We start from the raw sequence: 20,674 nt of genomic DNA on the forward strand, positions 1-20,674 counted from the left end.
ACATTGTAATCTTTCAGGTCTTGTAGAATTACAGTGTAAATTAACTGTAATGCTATCTTGTAGCATTACAGTGTAATGCTACAAGACCTGAAAGATTACAACGTCTCTTCGGGACCTGATTACAGGCAGACACCCCCTTCCTGAAAGTAGTGTGGTATAGTCCATAGACAGCTGGTCTGCCTGGCAAGGCCAATTACCTTGATTTGGGACACCTCAGTGGCTTGTGACTTATTGTTGAGCTTCAACTTTTATAGCGCATGATAAGGCTAGGGCTATGGCATTAAAAAATTCACAAAAATATGAGATCTTCAATTTCTTTGTTTCTTCTAATCGCCATTTAATGACAATTCCGTTTTTGAAGGATGATAATATATACAAGGCTTCACAAATGATGTTTCCAGAGCTCTCTTTACCACATTGCACTACATGAGGCAGTGACAGATTTTGTCACCTGAACAAATTCTTTTTCCTTCAGACCCATTTTATTGACACCTATCATGTATACTGTATAGTAGTATCCATTCTTTGTGGAAAAAATAATCAAGAAAACATTATCAGCTTGAAAGTTCATCTGTGTTCGTAGAAATCATTCTGAAGCAATGTACAATGTAATTTCCAACACAAAAATATTTCTACTAATATAATGTTTCCCTTTCCTTTGAAAAATACTGAAGTTGGACAGTTGAAATTTGGGAAAGTCCAACAAATCTATCCACAATTGCAAATTATTTGTAAATGGAATGCTTTATAATTGTTTTAAACATTGAATGCAATTTCTCCGTTTCATTTAAAAAAGTCAAGAATGCTATCAATCTAACGATTGGAACAAACAAAAATTTCTCGATTCATTCCCCAACTAATCAATGGCTGTTTTACACAATACATCTCTCTTGCTGCAACAAAGAAGCTTTGCTACTGTATGTACTGCAGTCGGAATAACTTGCAATAAGCATATTCATCACTTAAGCGTATGGCCTTTACAATCGTCGTAAAGTTGTTGTACGAGTTGTCAATTTTTCAAGCAAGCTGTGACAGAACCTACCACCAACAAAGATCTAAGACAGCTGAACGACACATGCACAACTGTCCCAAGAGTGCCCTCGGTTTGCGATTGTACCGGTACTGTAAATAGTTTTAAGTTCACGGCGAATCTAGTTTTAATTCTGCAGTTGGGAGGAAATGGCTTTTTCCCCAGTGGTTTTAAGTTTGTGGTAAAGAGATTACTGTGAAAACAATGAACATTAAACCACCACAAACATAAAGGCATTTACAGTATCATGGTGAAGGTGTGGCATATATACATTTTGTCATCAACTCAGTCTATTCCATGTTTTTAGTACATGTATATGTGTGTAGTTACAGAAAGTTAGATGAGAGTGTTACATCCCATAATCAGTTTTTTTCCCCTGAAAAAATTGTACAAATTATTTCTGTCCTAGCTGTGAAGAATACTGGATGTTCTTATGAATGTCTAAACCATAACATTGCCTTTCAGCTTAACACCCCTCCATATCTATTTTTAGGATTGGCTTGTTAAATGTTATTGGAACTCAGTGCCAAGATTATTGAAAGTCTGACATGGTAGGGTAAGTGGATGTAGCATGATGTAACATACTAGTAAGTTCTTTATTTTAAAAACAGTTCCATGAAGCAAGTTTATACACCCTCAAGTTCTGAAGCTCCACCCTAACCAGATATCATATATTATTCACTTGTCTATGAAATACCAAAAAAACTTCCATAATCTATAGACACAAGCAATTTCTCAACCAGCTTTAGATGAAAAATAAACAGCAAGAAGTGGAGGGGTAAGGTAGATACAGCAACAGATACAACAGCTTTAACAACTACTATACAGACAGATAGATTATAATTTCATTTTCTATTTTTTTGCATAGAAACCCTCAAGGCTAGACACATATTCAATTCAAAGAATGACCATACAAGTAAGTAGTTTACTGGACCCTAGATGAATCAAGGCTTAATTGGAAAATCTCTATATTTTGCTGACTTGTGACCACCCTTCAAAGTTCACAAAGCTTGTGGGAAAGAAAAGAATTCCTACTAAGGTTAACAATCAAAATTTTACAATCAAATTGTAATATTCAGACTCAGACAACTACTGGTAATCAGACTCATGGTGGTTACAATTCACAATACAAACTGTCAAATTCTTAGGGTTGAGAACAGAAACCATTCTGCTTCTTGTTACTTTGATCCTTCTTTGTAGTAAACAAATAAGATTTGCCAAGAAAAAGCAATGGGACAAATATACAGATTACATCAATGACTGGTATAGTGACCATTGTGTCTTTGACAGCTATTAAACTGAGCAAAACAGATGGAACATCTGAGGAAGATGTTTACTGTTAATCTTGAAATGTTCCCAATGGCTTTATTTACACGAAATCATAACACTGCAACTGTTTTTGTGCTACAGTATTGCTTTGACACTGCAAGAACCTTTTTTCCATTCTTACTGCGAAATCTAATTCCAGTAAAAATAAATGAACCTACCCCCCTCCCCCCACAATGAGTACAACACACAATCACAAAGTACTGTAGATGCTCTGGTGCCTACAATTCATAATATCCAAGCAGATCCAACGGTTGCGAAGACTGTATCCAACTGTCAGAAGAAATTTTTATTGCAACCGTTGGATCTGCTTGGAGATTATGAATTGTACTACAATTCACATCTTTATAGAAATCACTACAACTTTTCATACATGCTTCTGTATATGTGCAGAATATTTCAAGCACAAGATGCAATTTACAAGATGGTTTTCCCAACTATTACAAAGTGTTGAAAAGTCACCCACAGATACCCAATTATCATGCTCCAGGCAGTACTTAAATAACGCTTAACGGGACACATTTCATCATTTGGACATTCAAGTCTGTTTATACACGGAAGAAATTCTGACCTTTACTAAATTACTATTTATTTCATTCCTTTTCAATCTAAGGTTCAATCTTCAATATAAGGCTACTGTCCTTATAAGTTTTATGCTCGGTCCCCTTTAATGCTCACATAAGCATTGGTGAGAGTGTACAAAGTAAGCAAGTGACTATTGAAGATGGTACCCAGGCTGGCAGAAGACAGGATAATAGCCCCAAAATTAAATAAATTTGAAATAACTGACCTTATGGTAGCTATGGTTTTGGTAATGAGTTCACTGGATTGTTCCGATGTATTTGTGGGGTGCCTGGCAAAACTAGGCTGCAAACACCGGCACAACCGGACCCTCTCCTGTGACTTTTGGGCAATCTGGAATTTGACTTTGCAAAACAAAATTTTTTTCAATGGTGCTTATAAATAACATGCTACTTAGAATTAAAGCAACCAATTAGGCTTCACGAATAATCTACTTACAATGCTTTACAATGTTGATTTAGAGCGGGTTGGCTATGATTAACAGTGAATAGGAAAAAAGGTATGCAGACCCTCATCCATATTGTTTCAATGGCGTTTGCCAGACCCTACAAAAGGTGGAGAATTTGCTGAAGGACTCTAAAATCTTTCGCTCATTGTGAAACTTGGCAATTTGACATGGCCCCTGTATCTCCTACTATGCCAAACAGATAATTCCAGCAATCCAGCATTGCACGCCTCCATCTGATATTTTGATTAAATTTACTAGTAAAATCTCTTCATGTTTCTTTCTTGTCGTTTTTGGAAAACTACGACTCCAACCACGATGCAGACTACGACTCCCAGCAGGCCGCAGAACACTATGGCTGCCATTTTCCACCCGGAGAGGGAAATGTTTTTAAAAGCTCCTCTTGGGTCATCAAGGTGATCTAAAGGTATAAAAGAACAAAACAATATTGTTACTATCAAAAAACTGTTACTCTACTTGTAAAAATACATGTGTCATGAATCTTGTGTCCGCTAGCATAGCTACTTGGCTATCCAAAGTGACACAAAAAGGTCTGTGTCGCACAATGTAAATGGAAAGTTAGCTTAATGTCTGACCTCTTGGAGGTGCAAAGAAGTCTGCCCCCGGCTCCTTCCAGTTGGGCAGGTCGTCCTGTTTGGGCGTGTCCAGCTCGTACATCTTCAGGGAGATGATGTCATGGTTGTCTGGGAAACAGAACATCAACAACGTGTGACGAGTGTGTTGAATGCAGCTTATTCTACCTGTAAGTATTTTGGTCTTGCTCAGCTCAGATACAGATTCTATATTTTACTCCCTCATAGAAAGAAGGGAATACTGTAAAACTTGAAACTTTTGCAGTGGCTTTGTTTTCAGAGTATTACTACTGTTACAGTACTACAGTCATCGGCAGTGGCTCGTGTCCGAGCATTGTACTACAGACCATGTAATTAAAACACTGTGAAAACCTCCTTTTTGCTTGTACCGCAAACTAAAATCCCCATGAAAGTAAATTAATTTACAGAACATTGCATTGTTTTTTCATGTTTCTAGATAGAGGGCAGCTGGACTTCCATTTTACATACACTGTGAGACCATTTTTCTGACTAAGCCATTTTCCCAGAATTTTATGGGCAAGAATAAGTGTAAAACGGAAACCTGAACAATTAATGACAGAATATGTGTCAGAATTCTGGGAAGCAAGAATACTTTACATCAAAAAGAGGAGGATAAGGAAAGTTTCCTGAATGCCCCTTTCCATCTTTGTGGATGGAAAAACTCTTAAGGACTAGCTGTGTCAGCTGCCTACAAGTCATGTACCTATTAAATGATACCTGTCAAATATGACTCAACACTGCCCCCTACCTGCCAGGTCACCAGTTGCAGCTGAAGCACCAAAGTAGTACCCCTGTGGTAGGCGGATTCCAGTCACGTCAAAACACTCCTTCCACTCATTCTTGTCATCAACATCAACCATTACCTGGCAAAAGTACAAGGTGGTCTTGTGGTTAGGGTTGTTGACTTAGAATCTAAAGGTTCTGGGTTTGAATCCCTGGTAGGCTGGAATGTTGTTCTCTTGGGGAAAGGTACCATTTCCTCACTCCACTCAGGTAAAAATTAGTACCTAGCTCCTGTTAGGGACACCCTCTTGGTTGGGGCGTAATGCTGGAGGTCCCATGTTTGAGGAGAAGAATGTTAAGGAACTTACCACACTTATTGAAAAAAGTAGGGGTCCATCCTGGTATGAGTGGATGAAACCTTACTGTCCAAAAATGGTGTGCTACACCTAAAGGTGAGTTTACTAGTTACATGCATGCAAGACAAACAAACAAATAAATAAATAAAACAATAAATCACAAACATTTCGCAAATTTGACCAACTCAACAAACTGTTATCCACAGTATTTCTAGAGACAACCATTTTCCTACTAAGAATGTCCCTATAGCTCAACTGATAGCAACATCACAGTTGAGTTGGGCTGCACCCATCCTTCTGAAGGGACGTAAAATGGGGTTCCCATGTTCTAGGTGGTTAAAGGGGAAGTACTAACAACCCCTCCCTGTAAAAATATATAAAATATACCCTGCAACAGAAACAGCAAGGAAACTTGCTGCCCTATGTGCCACCAGGCACTACAAGAGTCTGAACGAAGGAAAGAACCATTTTACTATAAGGCTTCTATTACGACTTACCGTTAGCCTCTGCTGAGAAGACATGTATCTGATGGCAGCGTGCGTGTCGTGGTCCTTGTTGCGGAACTGGGCGTGACATCCGGCCAGCTGGGTGTGCGTGCCGTCTATGTCGTGGTCGTATGTCAGGGAACCGTTGTTCACCATCGCAGAGACATACGGGTGCTGATGCTGTTATGGGATACAAGAAACTCATTACACTTTAAATACAACATTTCATAATTCAGGCACTTTTACATGGCTCAGACCAGCCATTCTGGAAAAAGTTATTGTTCGTATCTTTAACAGGGATCGAAATACTATAAAAGGGGACATGTTCACAGGGATTTAATTTCGCGGTAGTGAGAAAATGGAGTGTTCACCATTAAAACAGGTAGTATAAAACGGGGAACAAAAACGTTCATGGTGGTCCTAAGTTTGCGTTGAAGAGGTCACCGCATATATATATATATATATGTATATAAAACCACTGCAAACATTTTCTCTTTTAGTTTTACAGTACTGGGTGCATCATGCACTTTTGTGGACTCAAAATTGGAGCTGTTCCCCTAATTTTTGAATAGTCTGGTGCAAATATATATTACCTAATTTTTTTACATACAAATCACGTAAGGGTACCATCGTTGTTGTACATGTAGTATACCGCATACTGTTGACATTAGTGTCAGAAAACTTTTTATAAAACACTTTGTTGTATTACTTACATTGCGCATTTCATTTTTTCTCTATGCACCTCAGTGTTCTCGCCAGCCTGAAATTTTTACCCGTCATTTCAATTTTGTTTGAGGGAAGAACACATCGAGTGCTGAAGGCGCGAGGCGTCGTGCAAAAGGCGCGCCAATCCTACGGGGGTCCTGGGATTTCCTGGGATTGTCTCCTCTAGAAAATTTTGAAATCTTGAACCTCTGAAATTTCCTGCATTTTGAGGGGCAAATATTCTTGGTAGACTAAGCTTAGTTTAATGACATCTCTTTTGGTGAAAAATTACACAAGGGTTTCAGGCTTAATTTTTGGGGGAGGCATGCCGTCATCGCGGTTAGATCGAATGTTCACACACAAGCTACACTTCTATGTTGTATACAATCGGCAGAGAAAAAAAAATTTGCATAACAAAAATTTATTACGTATCTACGTCCTATAGAAAATTCACACAGAATAAGTCGGCAAAAAAAACACATAATTTTTCCAAACTTGTCCCCTATGCGCCCTGTAATTACTAAACATTATGAGGAATTTGACACCCTACTTTGAGAAAGAACGCCATAAAGACGTCCTACTTTTTCTCCCATGTTTTCCTAGGTAACTTCACTGAATTTGTTCAAAAGGTGTTGATTCAAACCTTCCAACAGCCGCTTCGTCGTGTGATCCTTGCGATCCCCGCCATTTCTGATAAAATATTGAAAATTCACGCTTAGCGCTGTTATTGGTGGAATAAAATATCTGATGTTTCTTTACCATTTTCCGCGGGAAGAAAGCGCATGTAACTCAGCCGGCTTGAAAATTTATGTTTACACAGATTACAGAAAGGCTGATAGCTATAGGAGTATTTCTGAATTTTTAGGCTAAGCTTTGATGACAATAACTGACGGTGAATTGAGAGGGACAAAACAGAAAAAAACGTCAGCCCGATGCGACCGGCCAAAACTGTAGTGGGGAGTGAGGCGCATGAAGCCGAGTATTCGGCGGCCACCAACTATTAACTAGCAACCACCACGGCGCTCTTTCTGTCTGGCTGGAGTTGTCGCTGGCGGGCATTACAACTGATCTTGATCGGCCTCGTCGCAAACTTTTGCTGATCTTCTGAAGATTTTGCAAAATTTTAAGCTCTGTCTGTATATCTTTATACGCCGATTTTTGTCCATAAAAAAATGACGGGTTGGGCAAAATTTTTGTCCGTCATGAGCAGAAAAATTCCGTCAATTGACAGAGGACGGGCGCTGGCTAGAACACTGATGCACGTACATCTCAAGGTTAGGTGCAACTGTGCACCTATTCCAAAAACTGAATTTCGAGCCCTGCACTAAAGTATTATGGGTTACCAATTGTTGCACAACACACATTGAAACAAGTTCAATCATCATCACTTACGAAAACTACATTTATACACGGGATGTCCCTGTAGCTCATGATCAACTGGTAGCAGCCTCACAGTTGAGCTCTTGATTTCAATAAGTTGCTAACTGGGAGACCCTGGTTCAATCAGAAGGGATGTTAAATAGGGGTTCTGTGCCTTGAGCATGTTAAAGGGGAAGGGCTAGCAACACCTTCCTGTAGAAATATTCCCTGCTACTGAAACAGCAAGGAAACTTGCTGCCCTATTTACAGCTTGGCAGTAGAAGGGTCTGAACGAATGATCAAACAAACATTTATACAGACTACTTACATTGTGAGGCCCATTGTGGTTGCTGTAGGTATCAAAGAAGATGGCCAGACCAACAAAATTGTCTTTATTCCCAAACACTGGCCCTGGAAAATAAGGAAATCCACAATTCATATATGACAGGCTACCATTTTTAAAGATAAAATACGATGTCTTGAAAAAAAAAGGTATTATGCTATACAAGAAACAGCATTAATAGACTATCTGTTTTGAAAAAAAGCTTCAAACTAATGGCTTGAGATAGATAGATATTCCTCGTAACATTGCAAACTCAGCAGGCGGTAAGTTAGAAAGGCCTGGGAGAATTAATGTTGCGTTTCCTTGGAAAAATTAGAGTTAGCAGATACTGAGATAGGGATGGTTTTTTCATTGCGGCTGAAGTGATCCAACAAATATAGTTTAACAATGGATTATCAGGATACTAATATTTCTAACATACTACATGTGTATCTTAATTATATACATTGTGTAAGCATATCATACTGAACAAAGAATTACAATGTTTCCTACACATTCTTACACCAACTGTCCAAAGCCTTAATCTGCTAACAGACTGTGCAATACAGGAAGTCTGTAAGAAAATTTGCAAGTGTACTTGGAGTTGGAGTTCTGTTTTTTTAATTTTCTCACAAAGATGTCAGATTTAAAATTCTACGTCCTAACCAGTGGTCAGACCCAAAGGCTAGGGTCCGCAGGTTTTTGCTTGCGTCAGTCACTAGAAACACAACATTTTTGCGATATTGACATCCAACAACCTTTGACCCATTGCTGACATTGCACATGAACAAAAGTCATGTGTTAGGAGCGATAGGGTCAAAAAGCTAGGGAAGACTGGGAGAACCAGTTGCCAATTCCGGTGAGTACTTTTGTTGAGTTTGAGAGCAGTTGAATTCTATGTAAGGCCACAGCAAGTAAATTTTATGGATGACATCAGCGCCCGCATTGGTTCTCGCCTGATTTTGAAATAAAAAACAAGACATTTTTTTGCCCTTTGGCAATGAGCAATATACCGAAAATGGGGCAATATGTTGCAAATGTCCGCTACTTCCATCGCAAAAACATTCTTGATGCTGTGAAAAGGCATTTGCACATGTAGGAATAGTGAAACATCTGTACTAAAGTGCATACAATTAATATTATTGTGTATGCAAGCTGTAATAAGATTGCTCCTTGTCACCAACTTACAGGAAGACACAGAGCAGCCCTCATGCCAAACTTGTAATTGGAATTAGTCTGTTATTGTTGTGCCATTAGTATCAACAACGTCTAATTATATTCCCCTTCCAGTGGGAAGGGGGATATACTGTTTTTGCTTGCCTGTTCTTCTTCTTCTTTCTTCTGCCAAAAACCAAGTAGATGTGCGGTAGTGGCTCTACTAATGGTATTGCAGAAAGTTATATGTAACTTATGTTACATGGTACGGATGTTATATTTGAGAAGTAGGTACCTATAGGAAAGGTGAATAAACCTGACAATAATTATGCTAATGTAGACCTAATTTGCATAATCTATGCATAAACTTGTTTTTCCCTTACCGTAAAAGCTGCGGATGTCATCTTTGAGATGTGGGTACCTTTAGGAAAGGTGAACACACCTGGACATAAATTATGCTAATGAGGACCTCATCTGCATAGTTTATGCAGAAACTTGTATTTCCCTTACCGTAAAAGCTGCAGATGTCATATTTGAGATGTAGGTACCTTTAGGAAAGGTGAACACACCTGGCCATGAATTATGCTAATGAGGACCTCATTTGCATAATTTATGCATAAACTTGTATTTTCCTTACCGTAAAAGCTGCAGATGTCATATTTGAGATGTAGGTATATTTAGGAAAGGTGAATGCAACTGGACATAAATTATGCTAATGATGACCTCATTTGCATAATTCATGCAAAAACCTGTATTTCCCTCATCGTAAAAGCTGCAGATGTCATATTTGAGATGTAGGTACCTTTAGGAAAGGTTAACACACCTAGCCATAAATTATGCTAATGAGGACCTCATTTGCATAATTTATGCATAAACTTGTATTTCCTTTACGGTAAAAGCTGCGTATGTCATCTTGAAGACGTAGGTACCTTTAGGAAATGTGAAAGCACCTGGACATTAATTATGCTAATAAGGACCTCATTTGCATAAATTATGCAGGGACTTGTATTTCCCTTACCGTAAAGCTTCAGGCGTCATATTTGAGATGTAGGTACTTTAAGGAAAGGTGAACACACCTGGCCATGAATTATGCTAATGAGGACCTCATTTGCATAATGTTTACATATACTCGTATTTTCCTTACCGTAAAAGCTATGGATGTCATATCTGGGATGCAGGTACCATTTGGAAAGGTCAGAAAACCTGGTCATAAATTATGCTAATGGGGTCTCGTTTGCATAATTTATGCATAAACTTGAATTTTCCTTACCGTAAAAGCTACGGATGTCATGTTTGACTTGTAGATACCTTTAGAAAAGGTGAATACACCTGGCCATAAATTATGCTTATGCCAGGCATCACAGTCCGCCATTAGTTGGTCTAGATCTTCAGACCTCACCCCTACATCCCCAGCAAGTTGGTCTATGTAGGTCCGTCGGGGTCGCCCGACAAAGGAGTGCCCATGAGTTGGTGCCCAGAGCAGGAGTTCGCTCTGACACACCTGACCATAAATTATGCTAATGCAGACCTTGTTTGCATAATTTATGCAGAAACTTCATAATACCCTTACAGTCAATGCTAAGGATGTCATATTTGAGTTGTAGGTAATGAGAGGGGAATATCCTGCATTTTCCCGAAAATGTTGCCATTCTAGTCCAATTTTTTTTTTCTTGAATGAAGTGAACTACATGTACTAACAAATCCGATAACAGGGTCAGATGAAGTAACTGATGCCATGCGGTTGGAGTAGACCATTGTCTAGCTGTCTGTCTGTTGAAGACAGAATAAAAAAACGAGAGATTTCTGAGTCACAGCAATTCAGTCAGACAGTCAGGACAGCAATACCAGCGAGAATTTCAGTTGAGACTACTGCGAGTTGAGACAAAGTGAGCAGAGCCAGCATTATGTAGTCACAGTCAGTCTGCCTCATGACTCAGGAGACTCCCTTGCCCAGTGTACGGGAAACCTTGTCTCTACGTTCTTGATGTGCTATACAAACCCGGATCTAACTTTACATTGATTTTAATGTTGACATCAGCGTTAATGTTTTATTGAATACAGGGATAAAAGACTTGCCGGTTATAATACCATGTTTTATCGCTTCAATTCTTCTTAAGTGCTTTATGGTATTCAAGTTTGAAAATGTGGATCTCTCTTTTTTTTGCCCGCCTTTTTTTTTCTGCCCACGCGCACTAAATTTGGAGTCTGCAGAGGATATCATCCATAAAATTTACTTGCTGTGGCCTAATGAAAACACAACACTTTTTCCCTAGGCCTACGAATATTAAGGTAGGAACTGTCTCACCTAGCTGCATCCTGTCTTTGACGTACCAGACAGCAAACCCGTCCCCAAATAGACTGCTGCCCAGGCCATGGACCTTGAAGTGGACGTGCATCTCCCAGTCGCGTACAAAACATGGCTGTGGGAAAATTAAAGTTTAAGTCAAAACTTATGGACGTCAGAGTTTCAAATGAGGGTAAGACAAGTGACAAGTTACTGCAAATATGCGTATCCAATGTATTATTACTGTACTACAAAATTGTTCCAACCGCAAATTAGATTCATACAAACGAGAAAACCTCCCTTTCCCTCCGACCATGAAGTAAAACCATTGCGAAAGTTAATGAATCTATAGTAGCTGGACACATCATTCAATATTCAATTCCCTCTTATACATGGCAGCTAAAACAGGTATCTCACTGTACTGCGCTAAATTGTGTTAGGAAATTGCATCAACGGTGCAAATTTCTGCCAATTCTCCCTTTCGGTCACTCTGACATGCAAGCCTCGGTAAAATATGTGACCTCTATAAACAAAATGGCCAAGTTTCAGCTCCAATCGTATACTACAGATAACTTAATTTGAAGTCACAGTGTTATCACTGAATTAAAACCAATGTACAGTGATTAAGATTCATCAAAAAGAGATTTGCACCTATCTTTTTGCCAATTGCAAATTTTTTTGGAAATCTCAAAAATAATTGGCAATTTCAGTCGACATAATGGCGCCACATTTAGTCCTGTGGGCTTCAGTCTCAGTCCGAAGCCTTACCACTTGGTTCCAGAGTGACCCCCGTCTGCTCTGGTGGTCTGGGGTTAACCGCACGTACTTGTCTGTAACCATGGTGCTGCCGCCAAAGTCCCACAGGGGGATGGCCATACTGCCGGTACCTGGAACAGCCACAAGCACTGTTACTATTACTAGATTTGCATCCTCCCACCTCACAATGATTAGTCTACATGTACATTGTACAATGGGCTGATATGCAACATCCTCTTGGGCTCCTTTAGCCAAATTGAAAACAAATCGATTTGCCATGGCCAGTTAGGTCACTAGTCCCAAGAAACTACACAAAACAAGCTTTCCTTTGACGTTGGCTCTGATGGTCTGCAAATGACCACCTCTTCAATGCGACCACCTGGCCATGGCGACTGCTTTTTCTCGGTCACGAAAATTTTCCCCATAGGCACAAGCATTAGCTGCCTACCCAAGGCGACCACCTGTCCAATCCGACCGCCACGAATTGGGACCGAACAGAGCCTTATACCTGACCATGGCGCCCGCCTTATTTCCAAGCGTGTGGTGACATCGGATCATTTTGCTGTCGGATTTTGCGGAAACGTTTTAAGACCTTGAAAAATAAAATAAAATCAAAATCAAATCAAAAATATATGAAATAGCGTTGATTCCTCTCACGTTCCCACTATAAACATTGTAAATATTAGTACAAATGTTTGTGAATACTTTAATATCGATGTTGTTGTGCCCATCGTAATCTTATAGTTTACCGCAAACTTGGTTCGGTTAAAACTCAATTTTCCAAACGATTACGTAGTGCATTGCATCGAAAAGTCAGATTTCACAGAAATTACTATCTATTTCTTGTATTTTCAACAAAAATGTGTCTGTGTCTTACTAAATTCTGCCGAAAAATGACTTTGCGGCGGGCAAAACATCGGGCGAGACATGGTGTTCCTTGGTCCCCGACGCCATCTTGGTTTTCGCGGCCCAGATTTGGCGTACCGCTGACCTTTCTAAAACACAACACTTTCGTATATGAACATTTAGAATACTTTCGTTATTGATGAAAATTATTATTCTTATTTTCGTTTAATTTCCATGAATCTCACAAACCTTTATGTCCTTTATTGGACGCTGTGCGTTCTGCTGCTTTCGATGCAGTCGCACAGAGCTTGGCGGTGTGGTGCGGCGCGACGAAATCATAATCTCCAATCTATGGGTTGCGAAGACCGTATCCAACTGGCAGAAAGAAGTCGCTTTTGCAACCCAAGGCTATAAAAGCTCCTTCTTCCAGTTGGATACGGTCTTTGCAATCCGTTGGGTCTGCTTGGAGACTAACAAAATCACACAGTTCCGTTTTCATATTCAGTTGTCAGATCGAAAACGTTTTCAAGTTTTTGCCCCTTTTATCCAGCGGTCGGCGCCCCAAAAAAGGCTGGGGTTAGCAGGTGTTTTCTAGAGATTTGTCTTAGGCCTTAAAACTTTGATTGTATGTGCGTGTGTGTGTGTACTACTTAACGTAACGTGTGAATGCGGGAGGGCGCGGCGAGATCATCGAGGCAAACATCGTTTTGTAGTCAAAATTATGACAAAAATTTGTACACGATGTAACGGTATACAAATATCACAATGATAACGGAAAATGTAATTTTTGTAGGATCTTTCTGTCAATGAGAGTTGAACCTGGTGGGGGTCATGCTGTCTAAAATCACATAATTTTCCATCCATCTACGTATACTGTATTTGAAAACCTCGACCTGGAAACATGGAGTGGAATCCTCTTCATGGCGACCACCTGTCCATCGCGACCGTTTTTGCTCGGTCCCCCGGGTGGTCGCCTTGGGCAGGTTTGACTGTATCTGGTAACAAATTGACTTTCCGTGCCCCGTAGCTGCCGACAAAACAATTTTTGCCTTCTGTAGTAAGTTAAAATGTTTTCAAACTGATTGTGACCGTTGACCGTTAGGAAATGGCCGGGTCAGTGAATACAGGGGCGTGACAACTCACTGCCGGGTGGCGCGTGCGGTTTATTGGCACAGTGTAATGGCAGTCCACGGGGCGTACGCAGCAGTTCACAAGTCCATGTCAATAGCCCCTAAGCGTTTTTTAATTTCCCTTTGCTGAGCCCAACTGAAAGCAGACTTGCTGGGAAAGGTGGTCGTCCCTCGACGACATAACTCCCTCGGCGGCATTAGAGAACCTTGGCCCATGTAAGAAATCGCGTCACCTCCCCTCCCCTCCCCCAAATATATACCCCCCCCCCCGTTCCAGGAAGTCTGCAAAGGAGGCTACTGCTGACCTTGGTTGGATAGAGGTCATTGACTTGAATTTGTGACAAGGACTTTTAAAATTCAAGGTTTTGAATCTTTGAGCTACATCTGAGGCTACACCCTTGCAGAGGTCTAAGTTTCAACTTCCATTCCTACACAAGTTGTGATGTGCTATATTTAGGCATTACACACCAGTTTTATATGTAGTAAGAACAGCTGTGCAAGACTTCCGGATTTACGTCCCAATCCAGAGGACGTCCCTTAAAGTTAACCAAAGGTACCTATCATTTTCACCCCAGTTGAGTGAGGAAATGGGTGTGAAGAGCCTTTCCCAAGGGAAGGACATTGGGGCCTGCTTGGGATTCAAACCCAGAACCTTTACTTAGATTATAAAATTCCTAACCATAACACTACCTTGCCAGTCCTTTTCCAAAATACATATTCAAAATGATTTATGACATAAAAATAGAGACAATGGATGTTTAGAAAATGCAAAAAATTAACTGACTTTGTAGAGTTCAAAACAATTGTAATCAAATTCAATATTATCGAGATGACTGCCCGGGTTTGCGCCCGGACCTGGACACGACTGGAAAAGAGTCACATTGTCCTTTCAAAGGGGGTAATTAGGGTGATAGGCATTATGGTTAGCTAGGAAACTAATGGCTAATATTTTACCAAACTGCGATTTTGAAGGTAACAAAAAGGTACCAGTATTTCTACCAGCGGCATAGAAAACATTGAACATCCCCATACATAAACATAACTCGGTAGGTTGCATCTTTGCATATTCAGGGTTCTGCACAAATTGGTCTGGGAAATAACATTTCTTTTCCTGCAGAAATGACCACAAATAATAATTTTCACACCATGATACCACAATTTCTTATTGCATGCTCTTCTTTTTCCCCTCCAAAATTGCTGGAGGAACCTCGGCCATTTATGCCTACTAGAACGTACCAAGGTGAACGTACCATGAGCTTTGCTTATATTTGTTTGTGTGTTTGTATTGTATACCCGGTAAACCGCCTCATGGCGTAACACACCAGGTTTGTACTGAACACCTACAAGCTGCATATCTGGACAGATTTATTTGATCCACTCACACCAAGATGATCATGGACCCCTACTCTTTTCAATAAATGTGTGGTGGGTTCTTTAACATGCTCCTCAAACACGGGGGACCTAAATTATAAACGTTATCACACAAAGGAAGGGAAAATTTCCTAGCTAGGTACTCATTTTCACCTGAAATCCTAAAAAGTGCATTTTCCAAGGGCATAACGTCGGGGCATGTCAGGGATTCAAACTCAGAACTCTTAACAAAAGTTAAACGCATTTCATTCAACTTAACAGGTAGAGAGACTTGGTTTAATTTGAGGTGTGCACCTAAGATATAAACGTTATCACACAAAGGATGGAAAAATTTCGTAAGTAATTTGTCCATAATTTCGACTTTTTTGTGTTTCATGAAATACATTGGGTCTTATCCACACTCTTTTTTTGTTGAATTATTATCATTATATATTTTTGTAACATCTTACATATTGTCCTGACCACATACCTACCACACACTCAGCCTCAGGTGTACGCAAATTAGGAAGTACCAGTCACGTTTTGTTCGGGAACGTTCCATAATTTGTTGTTTCTTACTGCACTACCATTAAATCCGTCCGTAAAGACGTAACGTTACCTGTGTATGGCTTCATGAGGGAGTGTTCCCTCTTCATGTAGTCGCCGGGGCTCATGGTCTGCGCCTGGACGGCTAGGACGGCAAAGAACGCCGACAACAAACACGAACACCTCGTGAGCAACGCCATCACCGCCATCTTGAAAACTGTAAAGTCTCGCGTAGTATTGCGAGCTTACACGAGAGTCACCTGCAAAAGAAATAACGTCAACGTTACCGTAAAAGGGAAAATGTTCGGGCGGGGATTTAATTAATTTCGCGGTAGGGACAAAATGGTGTGTTGACAGTGGCTTTAAGTTCGCGGTTGAAATAAGGGGGCAGGCGGACAAAAAAATCGCGGTGGCTTTAAAAAGGTCACCACGAAAACAGCGAACGCAAAACCACGTACCGCGAATATTTCCCCTTTTACAGTATTGAGTCGTAACCCCAATCAAGGAGGTTAAAATAGGAAGGAGCTTCCTATTTTAACCTCAAACTTGGGACACCTAGCGGCTATTAAAGGCAAAGTAGATATGTAATGTAATTATTATCTCCATTATCTCCATGAAAAATGGAGATATAGTTTTGGGTGTGTCTGTTTGTCTGTTTGTTTGTTTGTTTGTCTGTGTTTCCGCACCACTCCAGTCAGCATAACTCAAGAGCCTCTTGATGGATTACAATGATATTTGGTATGTGGGCGGGTGTGGTGAAGCCGAAATTCAAGGTCGATTTTGGACCCCCTGGTACGTGACCTTGGTACTGCAGCAGAACTTTTTTGTATCTTTTGACCTGGACGTGCTGAGGTCTTGATATTTGGGTGGTAGATAGCTTGTGATGTAATAAAGAAGTGGTGTAGGTTTGGGCCCCCTAGCAGCTTCCTCTGGAATTGCAGGGGCGTTTTTGTGAAAATCTTCTAAGGAGAATGACTGAACAAAGGAACAACGGATTTCCATGGTATTTAGTATGCAGGTAGCTTAGATAGAGATATACACAATGAAGTGCAAATTATGCTCATTGGGACTTAATTTGCATAGCTAATGAGGAAAATCTATATTTGCAGTGTTTTCCATTATTAGACTCAAATACATGTAACGTATGTAGTTTATGGAAAGTGGATCATCAACAGATACCGATTATGCAAATAGATTCCTTAATTTGCATAATTAATACAAAACACCATAACTCATCTAATTAAAAAAATTATAGGACTGTCAATATGATACTTAGTATGTAGGTAGCTAAGACAGAGATATACATAAGGTCTCGGACCGGAGTTATTTTGCGATTTCGTATGTAGGCCGACACCCTCAGGTCGACGGGCTACAATTCCACCGAGAAAAGTAGGACGGAAAATGTAATCACATGGTCGAAAAGCGGTTTTTTGCTGTTTTCCGATGTATTTATCGGTATTGTCCGTTGTCCCTTTATTTTGGGTAGAAACCATAGTAAAATGTAAATTTGGCATCCGAAAATTATCATTTTTTTACACTTTTTTGATCGAACCTGCTCGGAAAAAACGAGTTTTCCTGGGGTCACGGCATATATGCTGAGAAAGCTTAGTAAATGGTGTCTCTGAAAAATGAAAAAAATAAAAAAGTCATGTGATAACTTTTTCGCAATCTCCGATGACGCAAATTCGGTGAAAATGCATTAAAAACGATGCTATTTGGGTCATCGGGCGAGAAAACCGCATCACCGTTCCCGCGGACTAATACAAAAAAGGCTTCGATAGCGAACCAACTGCACCGCGCCCAAAAATACTACAACTCACGGGCTTTCCAGAAGATTCAAAATATTCATACACAGCTAAAACCATCACCAAGCAATCTCGGGCAGAAATCAGGGTGACGACCACGCACTTCCGGCAGATTACCGGGTCATGACCCAACCCCCGGTCACAATTGAACTCCGACCCGGAACCATAATGAAGTGCAAATTATGCTAATTGTGACTTAATTTGCATAGCTAATGAGGAAAATCTACATTTGCAGTTTTCCATTATCAGACTCAAATACATGTAACATATGTAGTTTATGGAAAGTGGAGCATCAACAGATACCAATTATGCAAATAAATTCCTAATTTGCATAATTAATGCAAAAACACCATAATTCATCTAATTGGAAAATTATAGGACTGTCAATATTGCAACATGTGTAAGTTAGATAAAGGTGTTTTTGACCAAGCATATATTATGCAATTGTGAAAGTCATTTGCATGAATAGAATTGTTCATGGAGATATGAGGTCGTGGAACTCTTGTTTTCATAAGTATCTTAAGAAATGATACAACATCAAATTTTTCCTTTCACGATTCTGAAAATAGTCGTTTGAGTAGGAAAAGTTACACTAAAAGTACACGAAAATCTATTGAAACTTGATTACGCACGGTCAAAATTTGACAATATATAACCGTTTAATAGCAGACTGAAATTGAAGTTATTTTTCACGAACGTTTCCTTTCTGCTTACTTAAAACAAGCAAGTTGCTTAAAATCTTCCCGAGAAATTAAAGGGCGACTTAGATGTGTGTCAAGCTATCAAAAGTTAGGGTATTGCGGACAGTGTCGATGTCTGCCTATATAATGATTCTGCCACACGAATATCTGCTTGGAGATTATTGATTGTTTTCATAACATTAGATATTTCTGTTTTTTGCCTGCTGATACACATGGTATAGATCGTGCAAGGGCGACGTAGAATCATTTCCACAGCAAAATTTCTTTTGAAACTGACATACTCATATATCATTCATCAAAATTTGACAATGACCAGTGGGAAGAAGTGTTGGAAGTACAGGGAACACAGAACAAAACTACAGCGCTAGCCTTCTACAGAACGTTGAATCAAGCAATTGAAACACACTTTCCTAACAAAGTCATCAGAACCTACACCCAGGACAAACCGTGGATGTCCCAGAAGATCAAATATGCAATCAAGGCTCGTCAACGAGCATTCAATGCAACAAAACTGGGTTGAATGGCGCTCACTCCGCAATAAAGTCCAGTACGCGATCAAGAGGGCAAGAAAACAATTCTACAACACAAGAATCAAAAAGTTAAAAACGGAAAACCCAAGCGCATGGTTCAGCGAGCTCAAGGTCCTAACCGGCACCCAACGCAAGGACATGACGGTCCCAGTTGAAGGTGTTAACCCGGAAAACAACGATGAAATCGCAAACATCATCAATTGCAAGTTCTCGAATGTTACCACATCATTACCCCCCCCTGGACTTGTCCGAGCTACCGGTATTCCTTCCTTCACGACCTCCCCCCACAGTGCAGCCTTGGGAAATGTATGAGGAACTGAAGAAGGTGAAAACGTCTAAGTCTCCGGGTCCAGACGGTATCGGCGGCAGGTTGCTAAGGGAGTTTGCCTGCGAAAAAGCTACACCTCTCTCTGACATCTTTAACAGCTCCCTGCGTGAAGGAATAGTACCACAGCAGTGGAAAGAGGCGATCGTAGTTCCTCTGCCGAAGACTCGTCCACCGTGTCTTGACCAGCTCCGGCCGGTGTCCTTAACCTCCCTCGTCGCTAAGGTGTGTGAGGGGTTTATTGCCTCCTGGGTTCTTCAGGACATTAAACACACAATATCGCCAAGTCAATTTGGATGCCTGAAGGGTCGGTCGACCACTCATTGCCTGGTAAGCCTGGCAAATCAGCTCTACAAGTCCGCTGATAAGCGGGGGACATGCAGCACCTGGATTTTAACCGACTTCAGTAAGGCGTTCGACTTAGTCGATCACACAGTCGCGATAAAGCACTTATTGGAGCAGGGTGTCCGACCAGAAATCATCCCGTGGATTTCTAACTTCCACGAAGGCAGGAGTCAGAGGACTAGATACAGAGGGGCGTTGTCCCATACAAAACATCTTACCTGTGGTTTGGCGCAGGGCACCAAGCTCGGACCCATTGTGTTTATCGTTCACGTCAGCAAACTACCGGACATTGTACGTTCCCCGTCGTTGGCCTTTGTTGATGATCTGAACTTAATGGAATCCAGGCTTGTATCTGAACCATCTAGAGTTCAGGACGATCTCGATAGTCTGTCCCGCTGGACCATCGACAAGAAGATGAAACTTAACCCTGACAAGTGCAAAACTATGCAGGTCTGTTTCTCCCGCAACCCTCCCCCGCCACCTACACTTAACATGCATTGACGGCCACCAGTTAGCAGTGGTCAGTGTGGCCAAGTGTCTCGGAGTAACATTCCAGGCCGACTTGAAGTGGAACACTCATGTCACGGAAACAACCAAGAAGGGGAACCAAAGACTATACTTGCTTTGTCGTCTGCGCCAATTCAATTTGCCCACCGAAGATCTTCTTATTGTATATACTTGTTTTTGTGCGCCCTGTGCTTGAATATGCCGCCCCATTATGGCATCCGGGGTTAACAACAACGCAAAGAAAGAAGATCGAAAGCATACAAAGAGCCACCAGAATCATCATTGGCAAGGAGTTCACTAGCTACAAGACAGCTCTGGAGGTGTTACAGCTACAGACACTTGAAAAACGCAGAGTTGCTCTTTGTAGAAAGTTTGCAAAGAACATTTATACGTCTACCATCTACCAACACTGGCTGCCACAATTACAAACCAGGGGGGAGATCAGCG

At 40.6% G+C, this 20,674-nt stretch overlaps 1 protein-coding gene across 1 annotated transcript; it reads right to left on the minus strand.

The window, feature by feature from the left end:
- Positions 1 to 1,587: 1,587 nt before the first annotated feature.
- Positions 1,588 to 16,263, minus strand: LOC136431454 (vesicular integral-membrane protein VIP36-like). Its single transcript, XM_066422831.1, has 8 exons — positions 16,088 to 16,263; positions 12,155 to 12,273; positions 11,408 to 11,522; positions 7,954 to 8,036; positions 5,574 to 5,741; positions 4,746 to 4,860; positions 3,980 to 4,087; positions 1,588 to 3,804 (listed from the first exon to the last, which is right to left on the minus strand). The coding sequence occupies exons 1-8, from the start codon at positions 16,221 to 16,223 to the stop codon at positions 3,641 to 3,643; spliced, it is 1,008 nt and encodes a 335-aa protein (XP_066278928.1). The 5' UTR covers positions 16,224 to 16,263; the 3' UTR covers positions 1,588 to 3,640.
- Positions 16,264 to 20,674: the final 4,411 nt, after the last annotated feature.

The sequence above is a fragment of the Branchiostoma lanceolatum genome, chromosome 3 (assembly GCF_035083965.1).
Source record: "Branchiostoma lanceolatum isolate klBraLanc5 chromosome 3, klBraLanc5.hap2, whole genome shotgun sequence".
In the NCBI taxonomy this organism is placed as follows: Eukaryota; Metazoa; Chordata; class Leptocardii; order Amphioxiformes; family Branchiostomatidae; genus Branchiostoma; species Branchiostoma lanceolatum.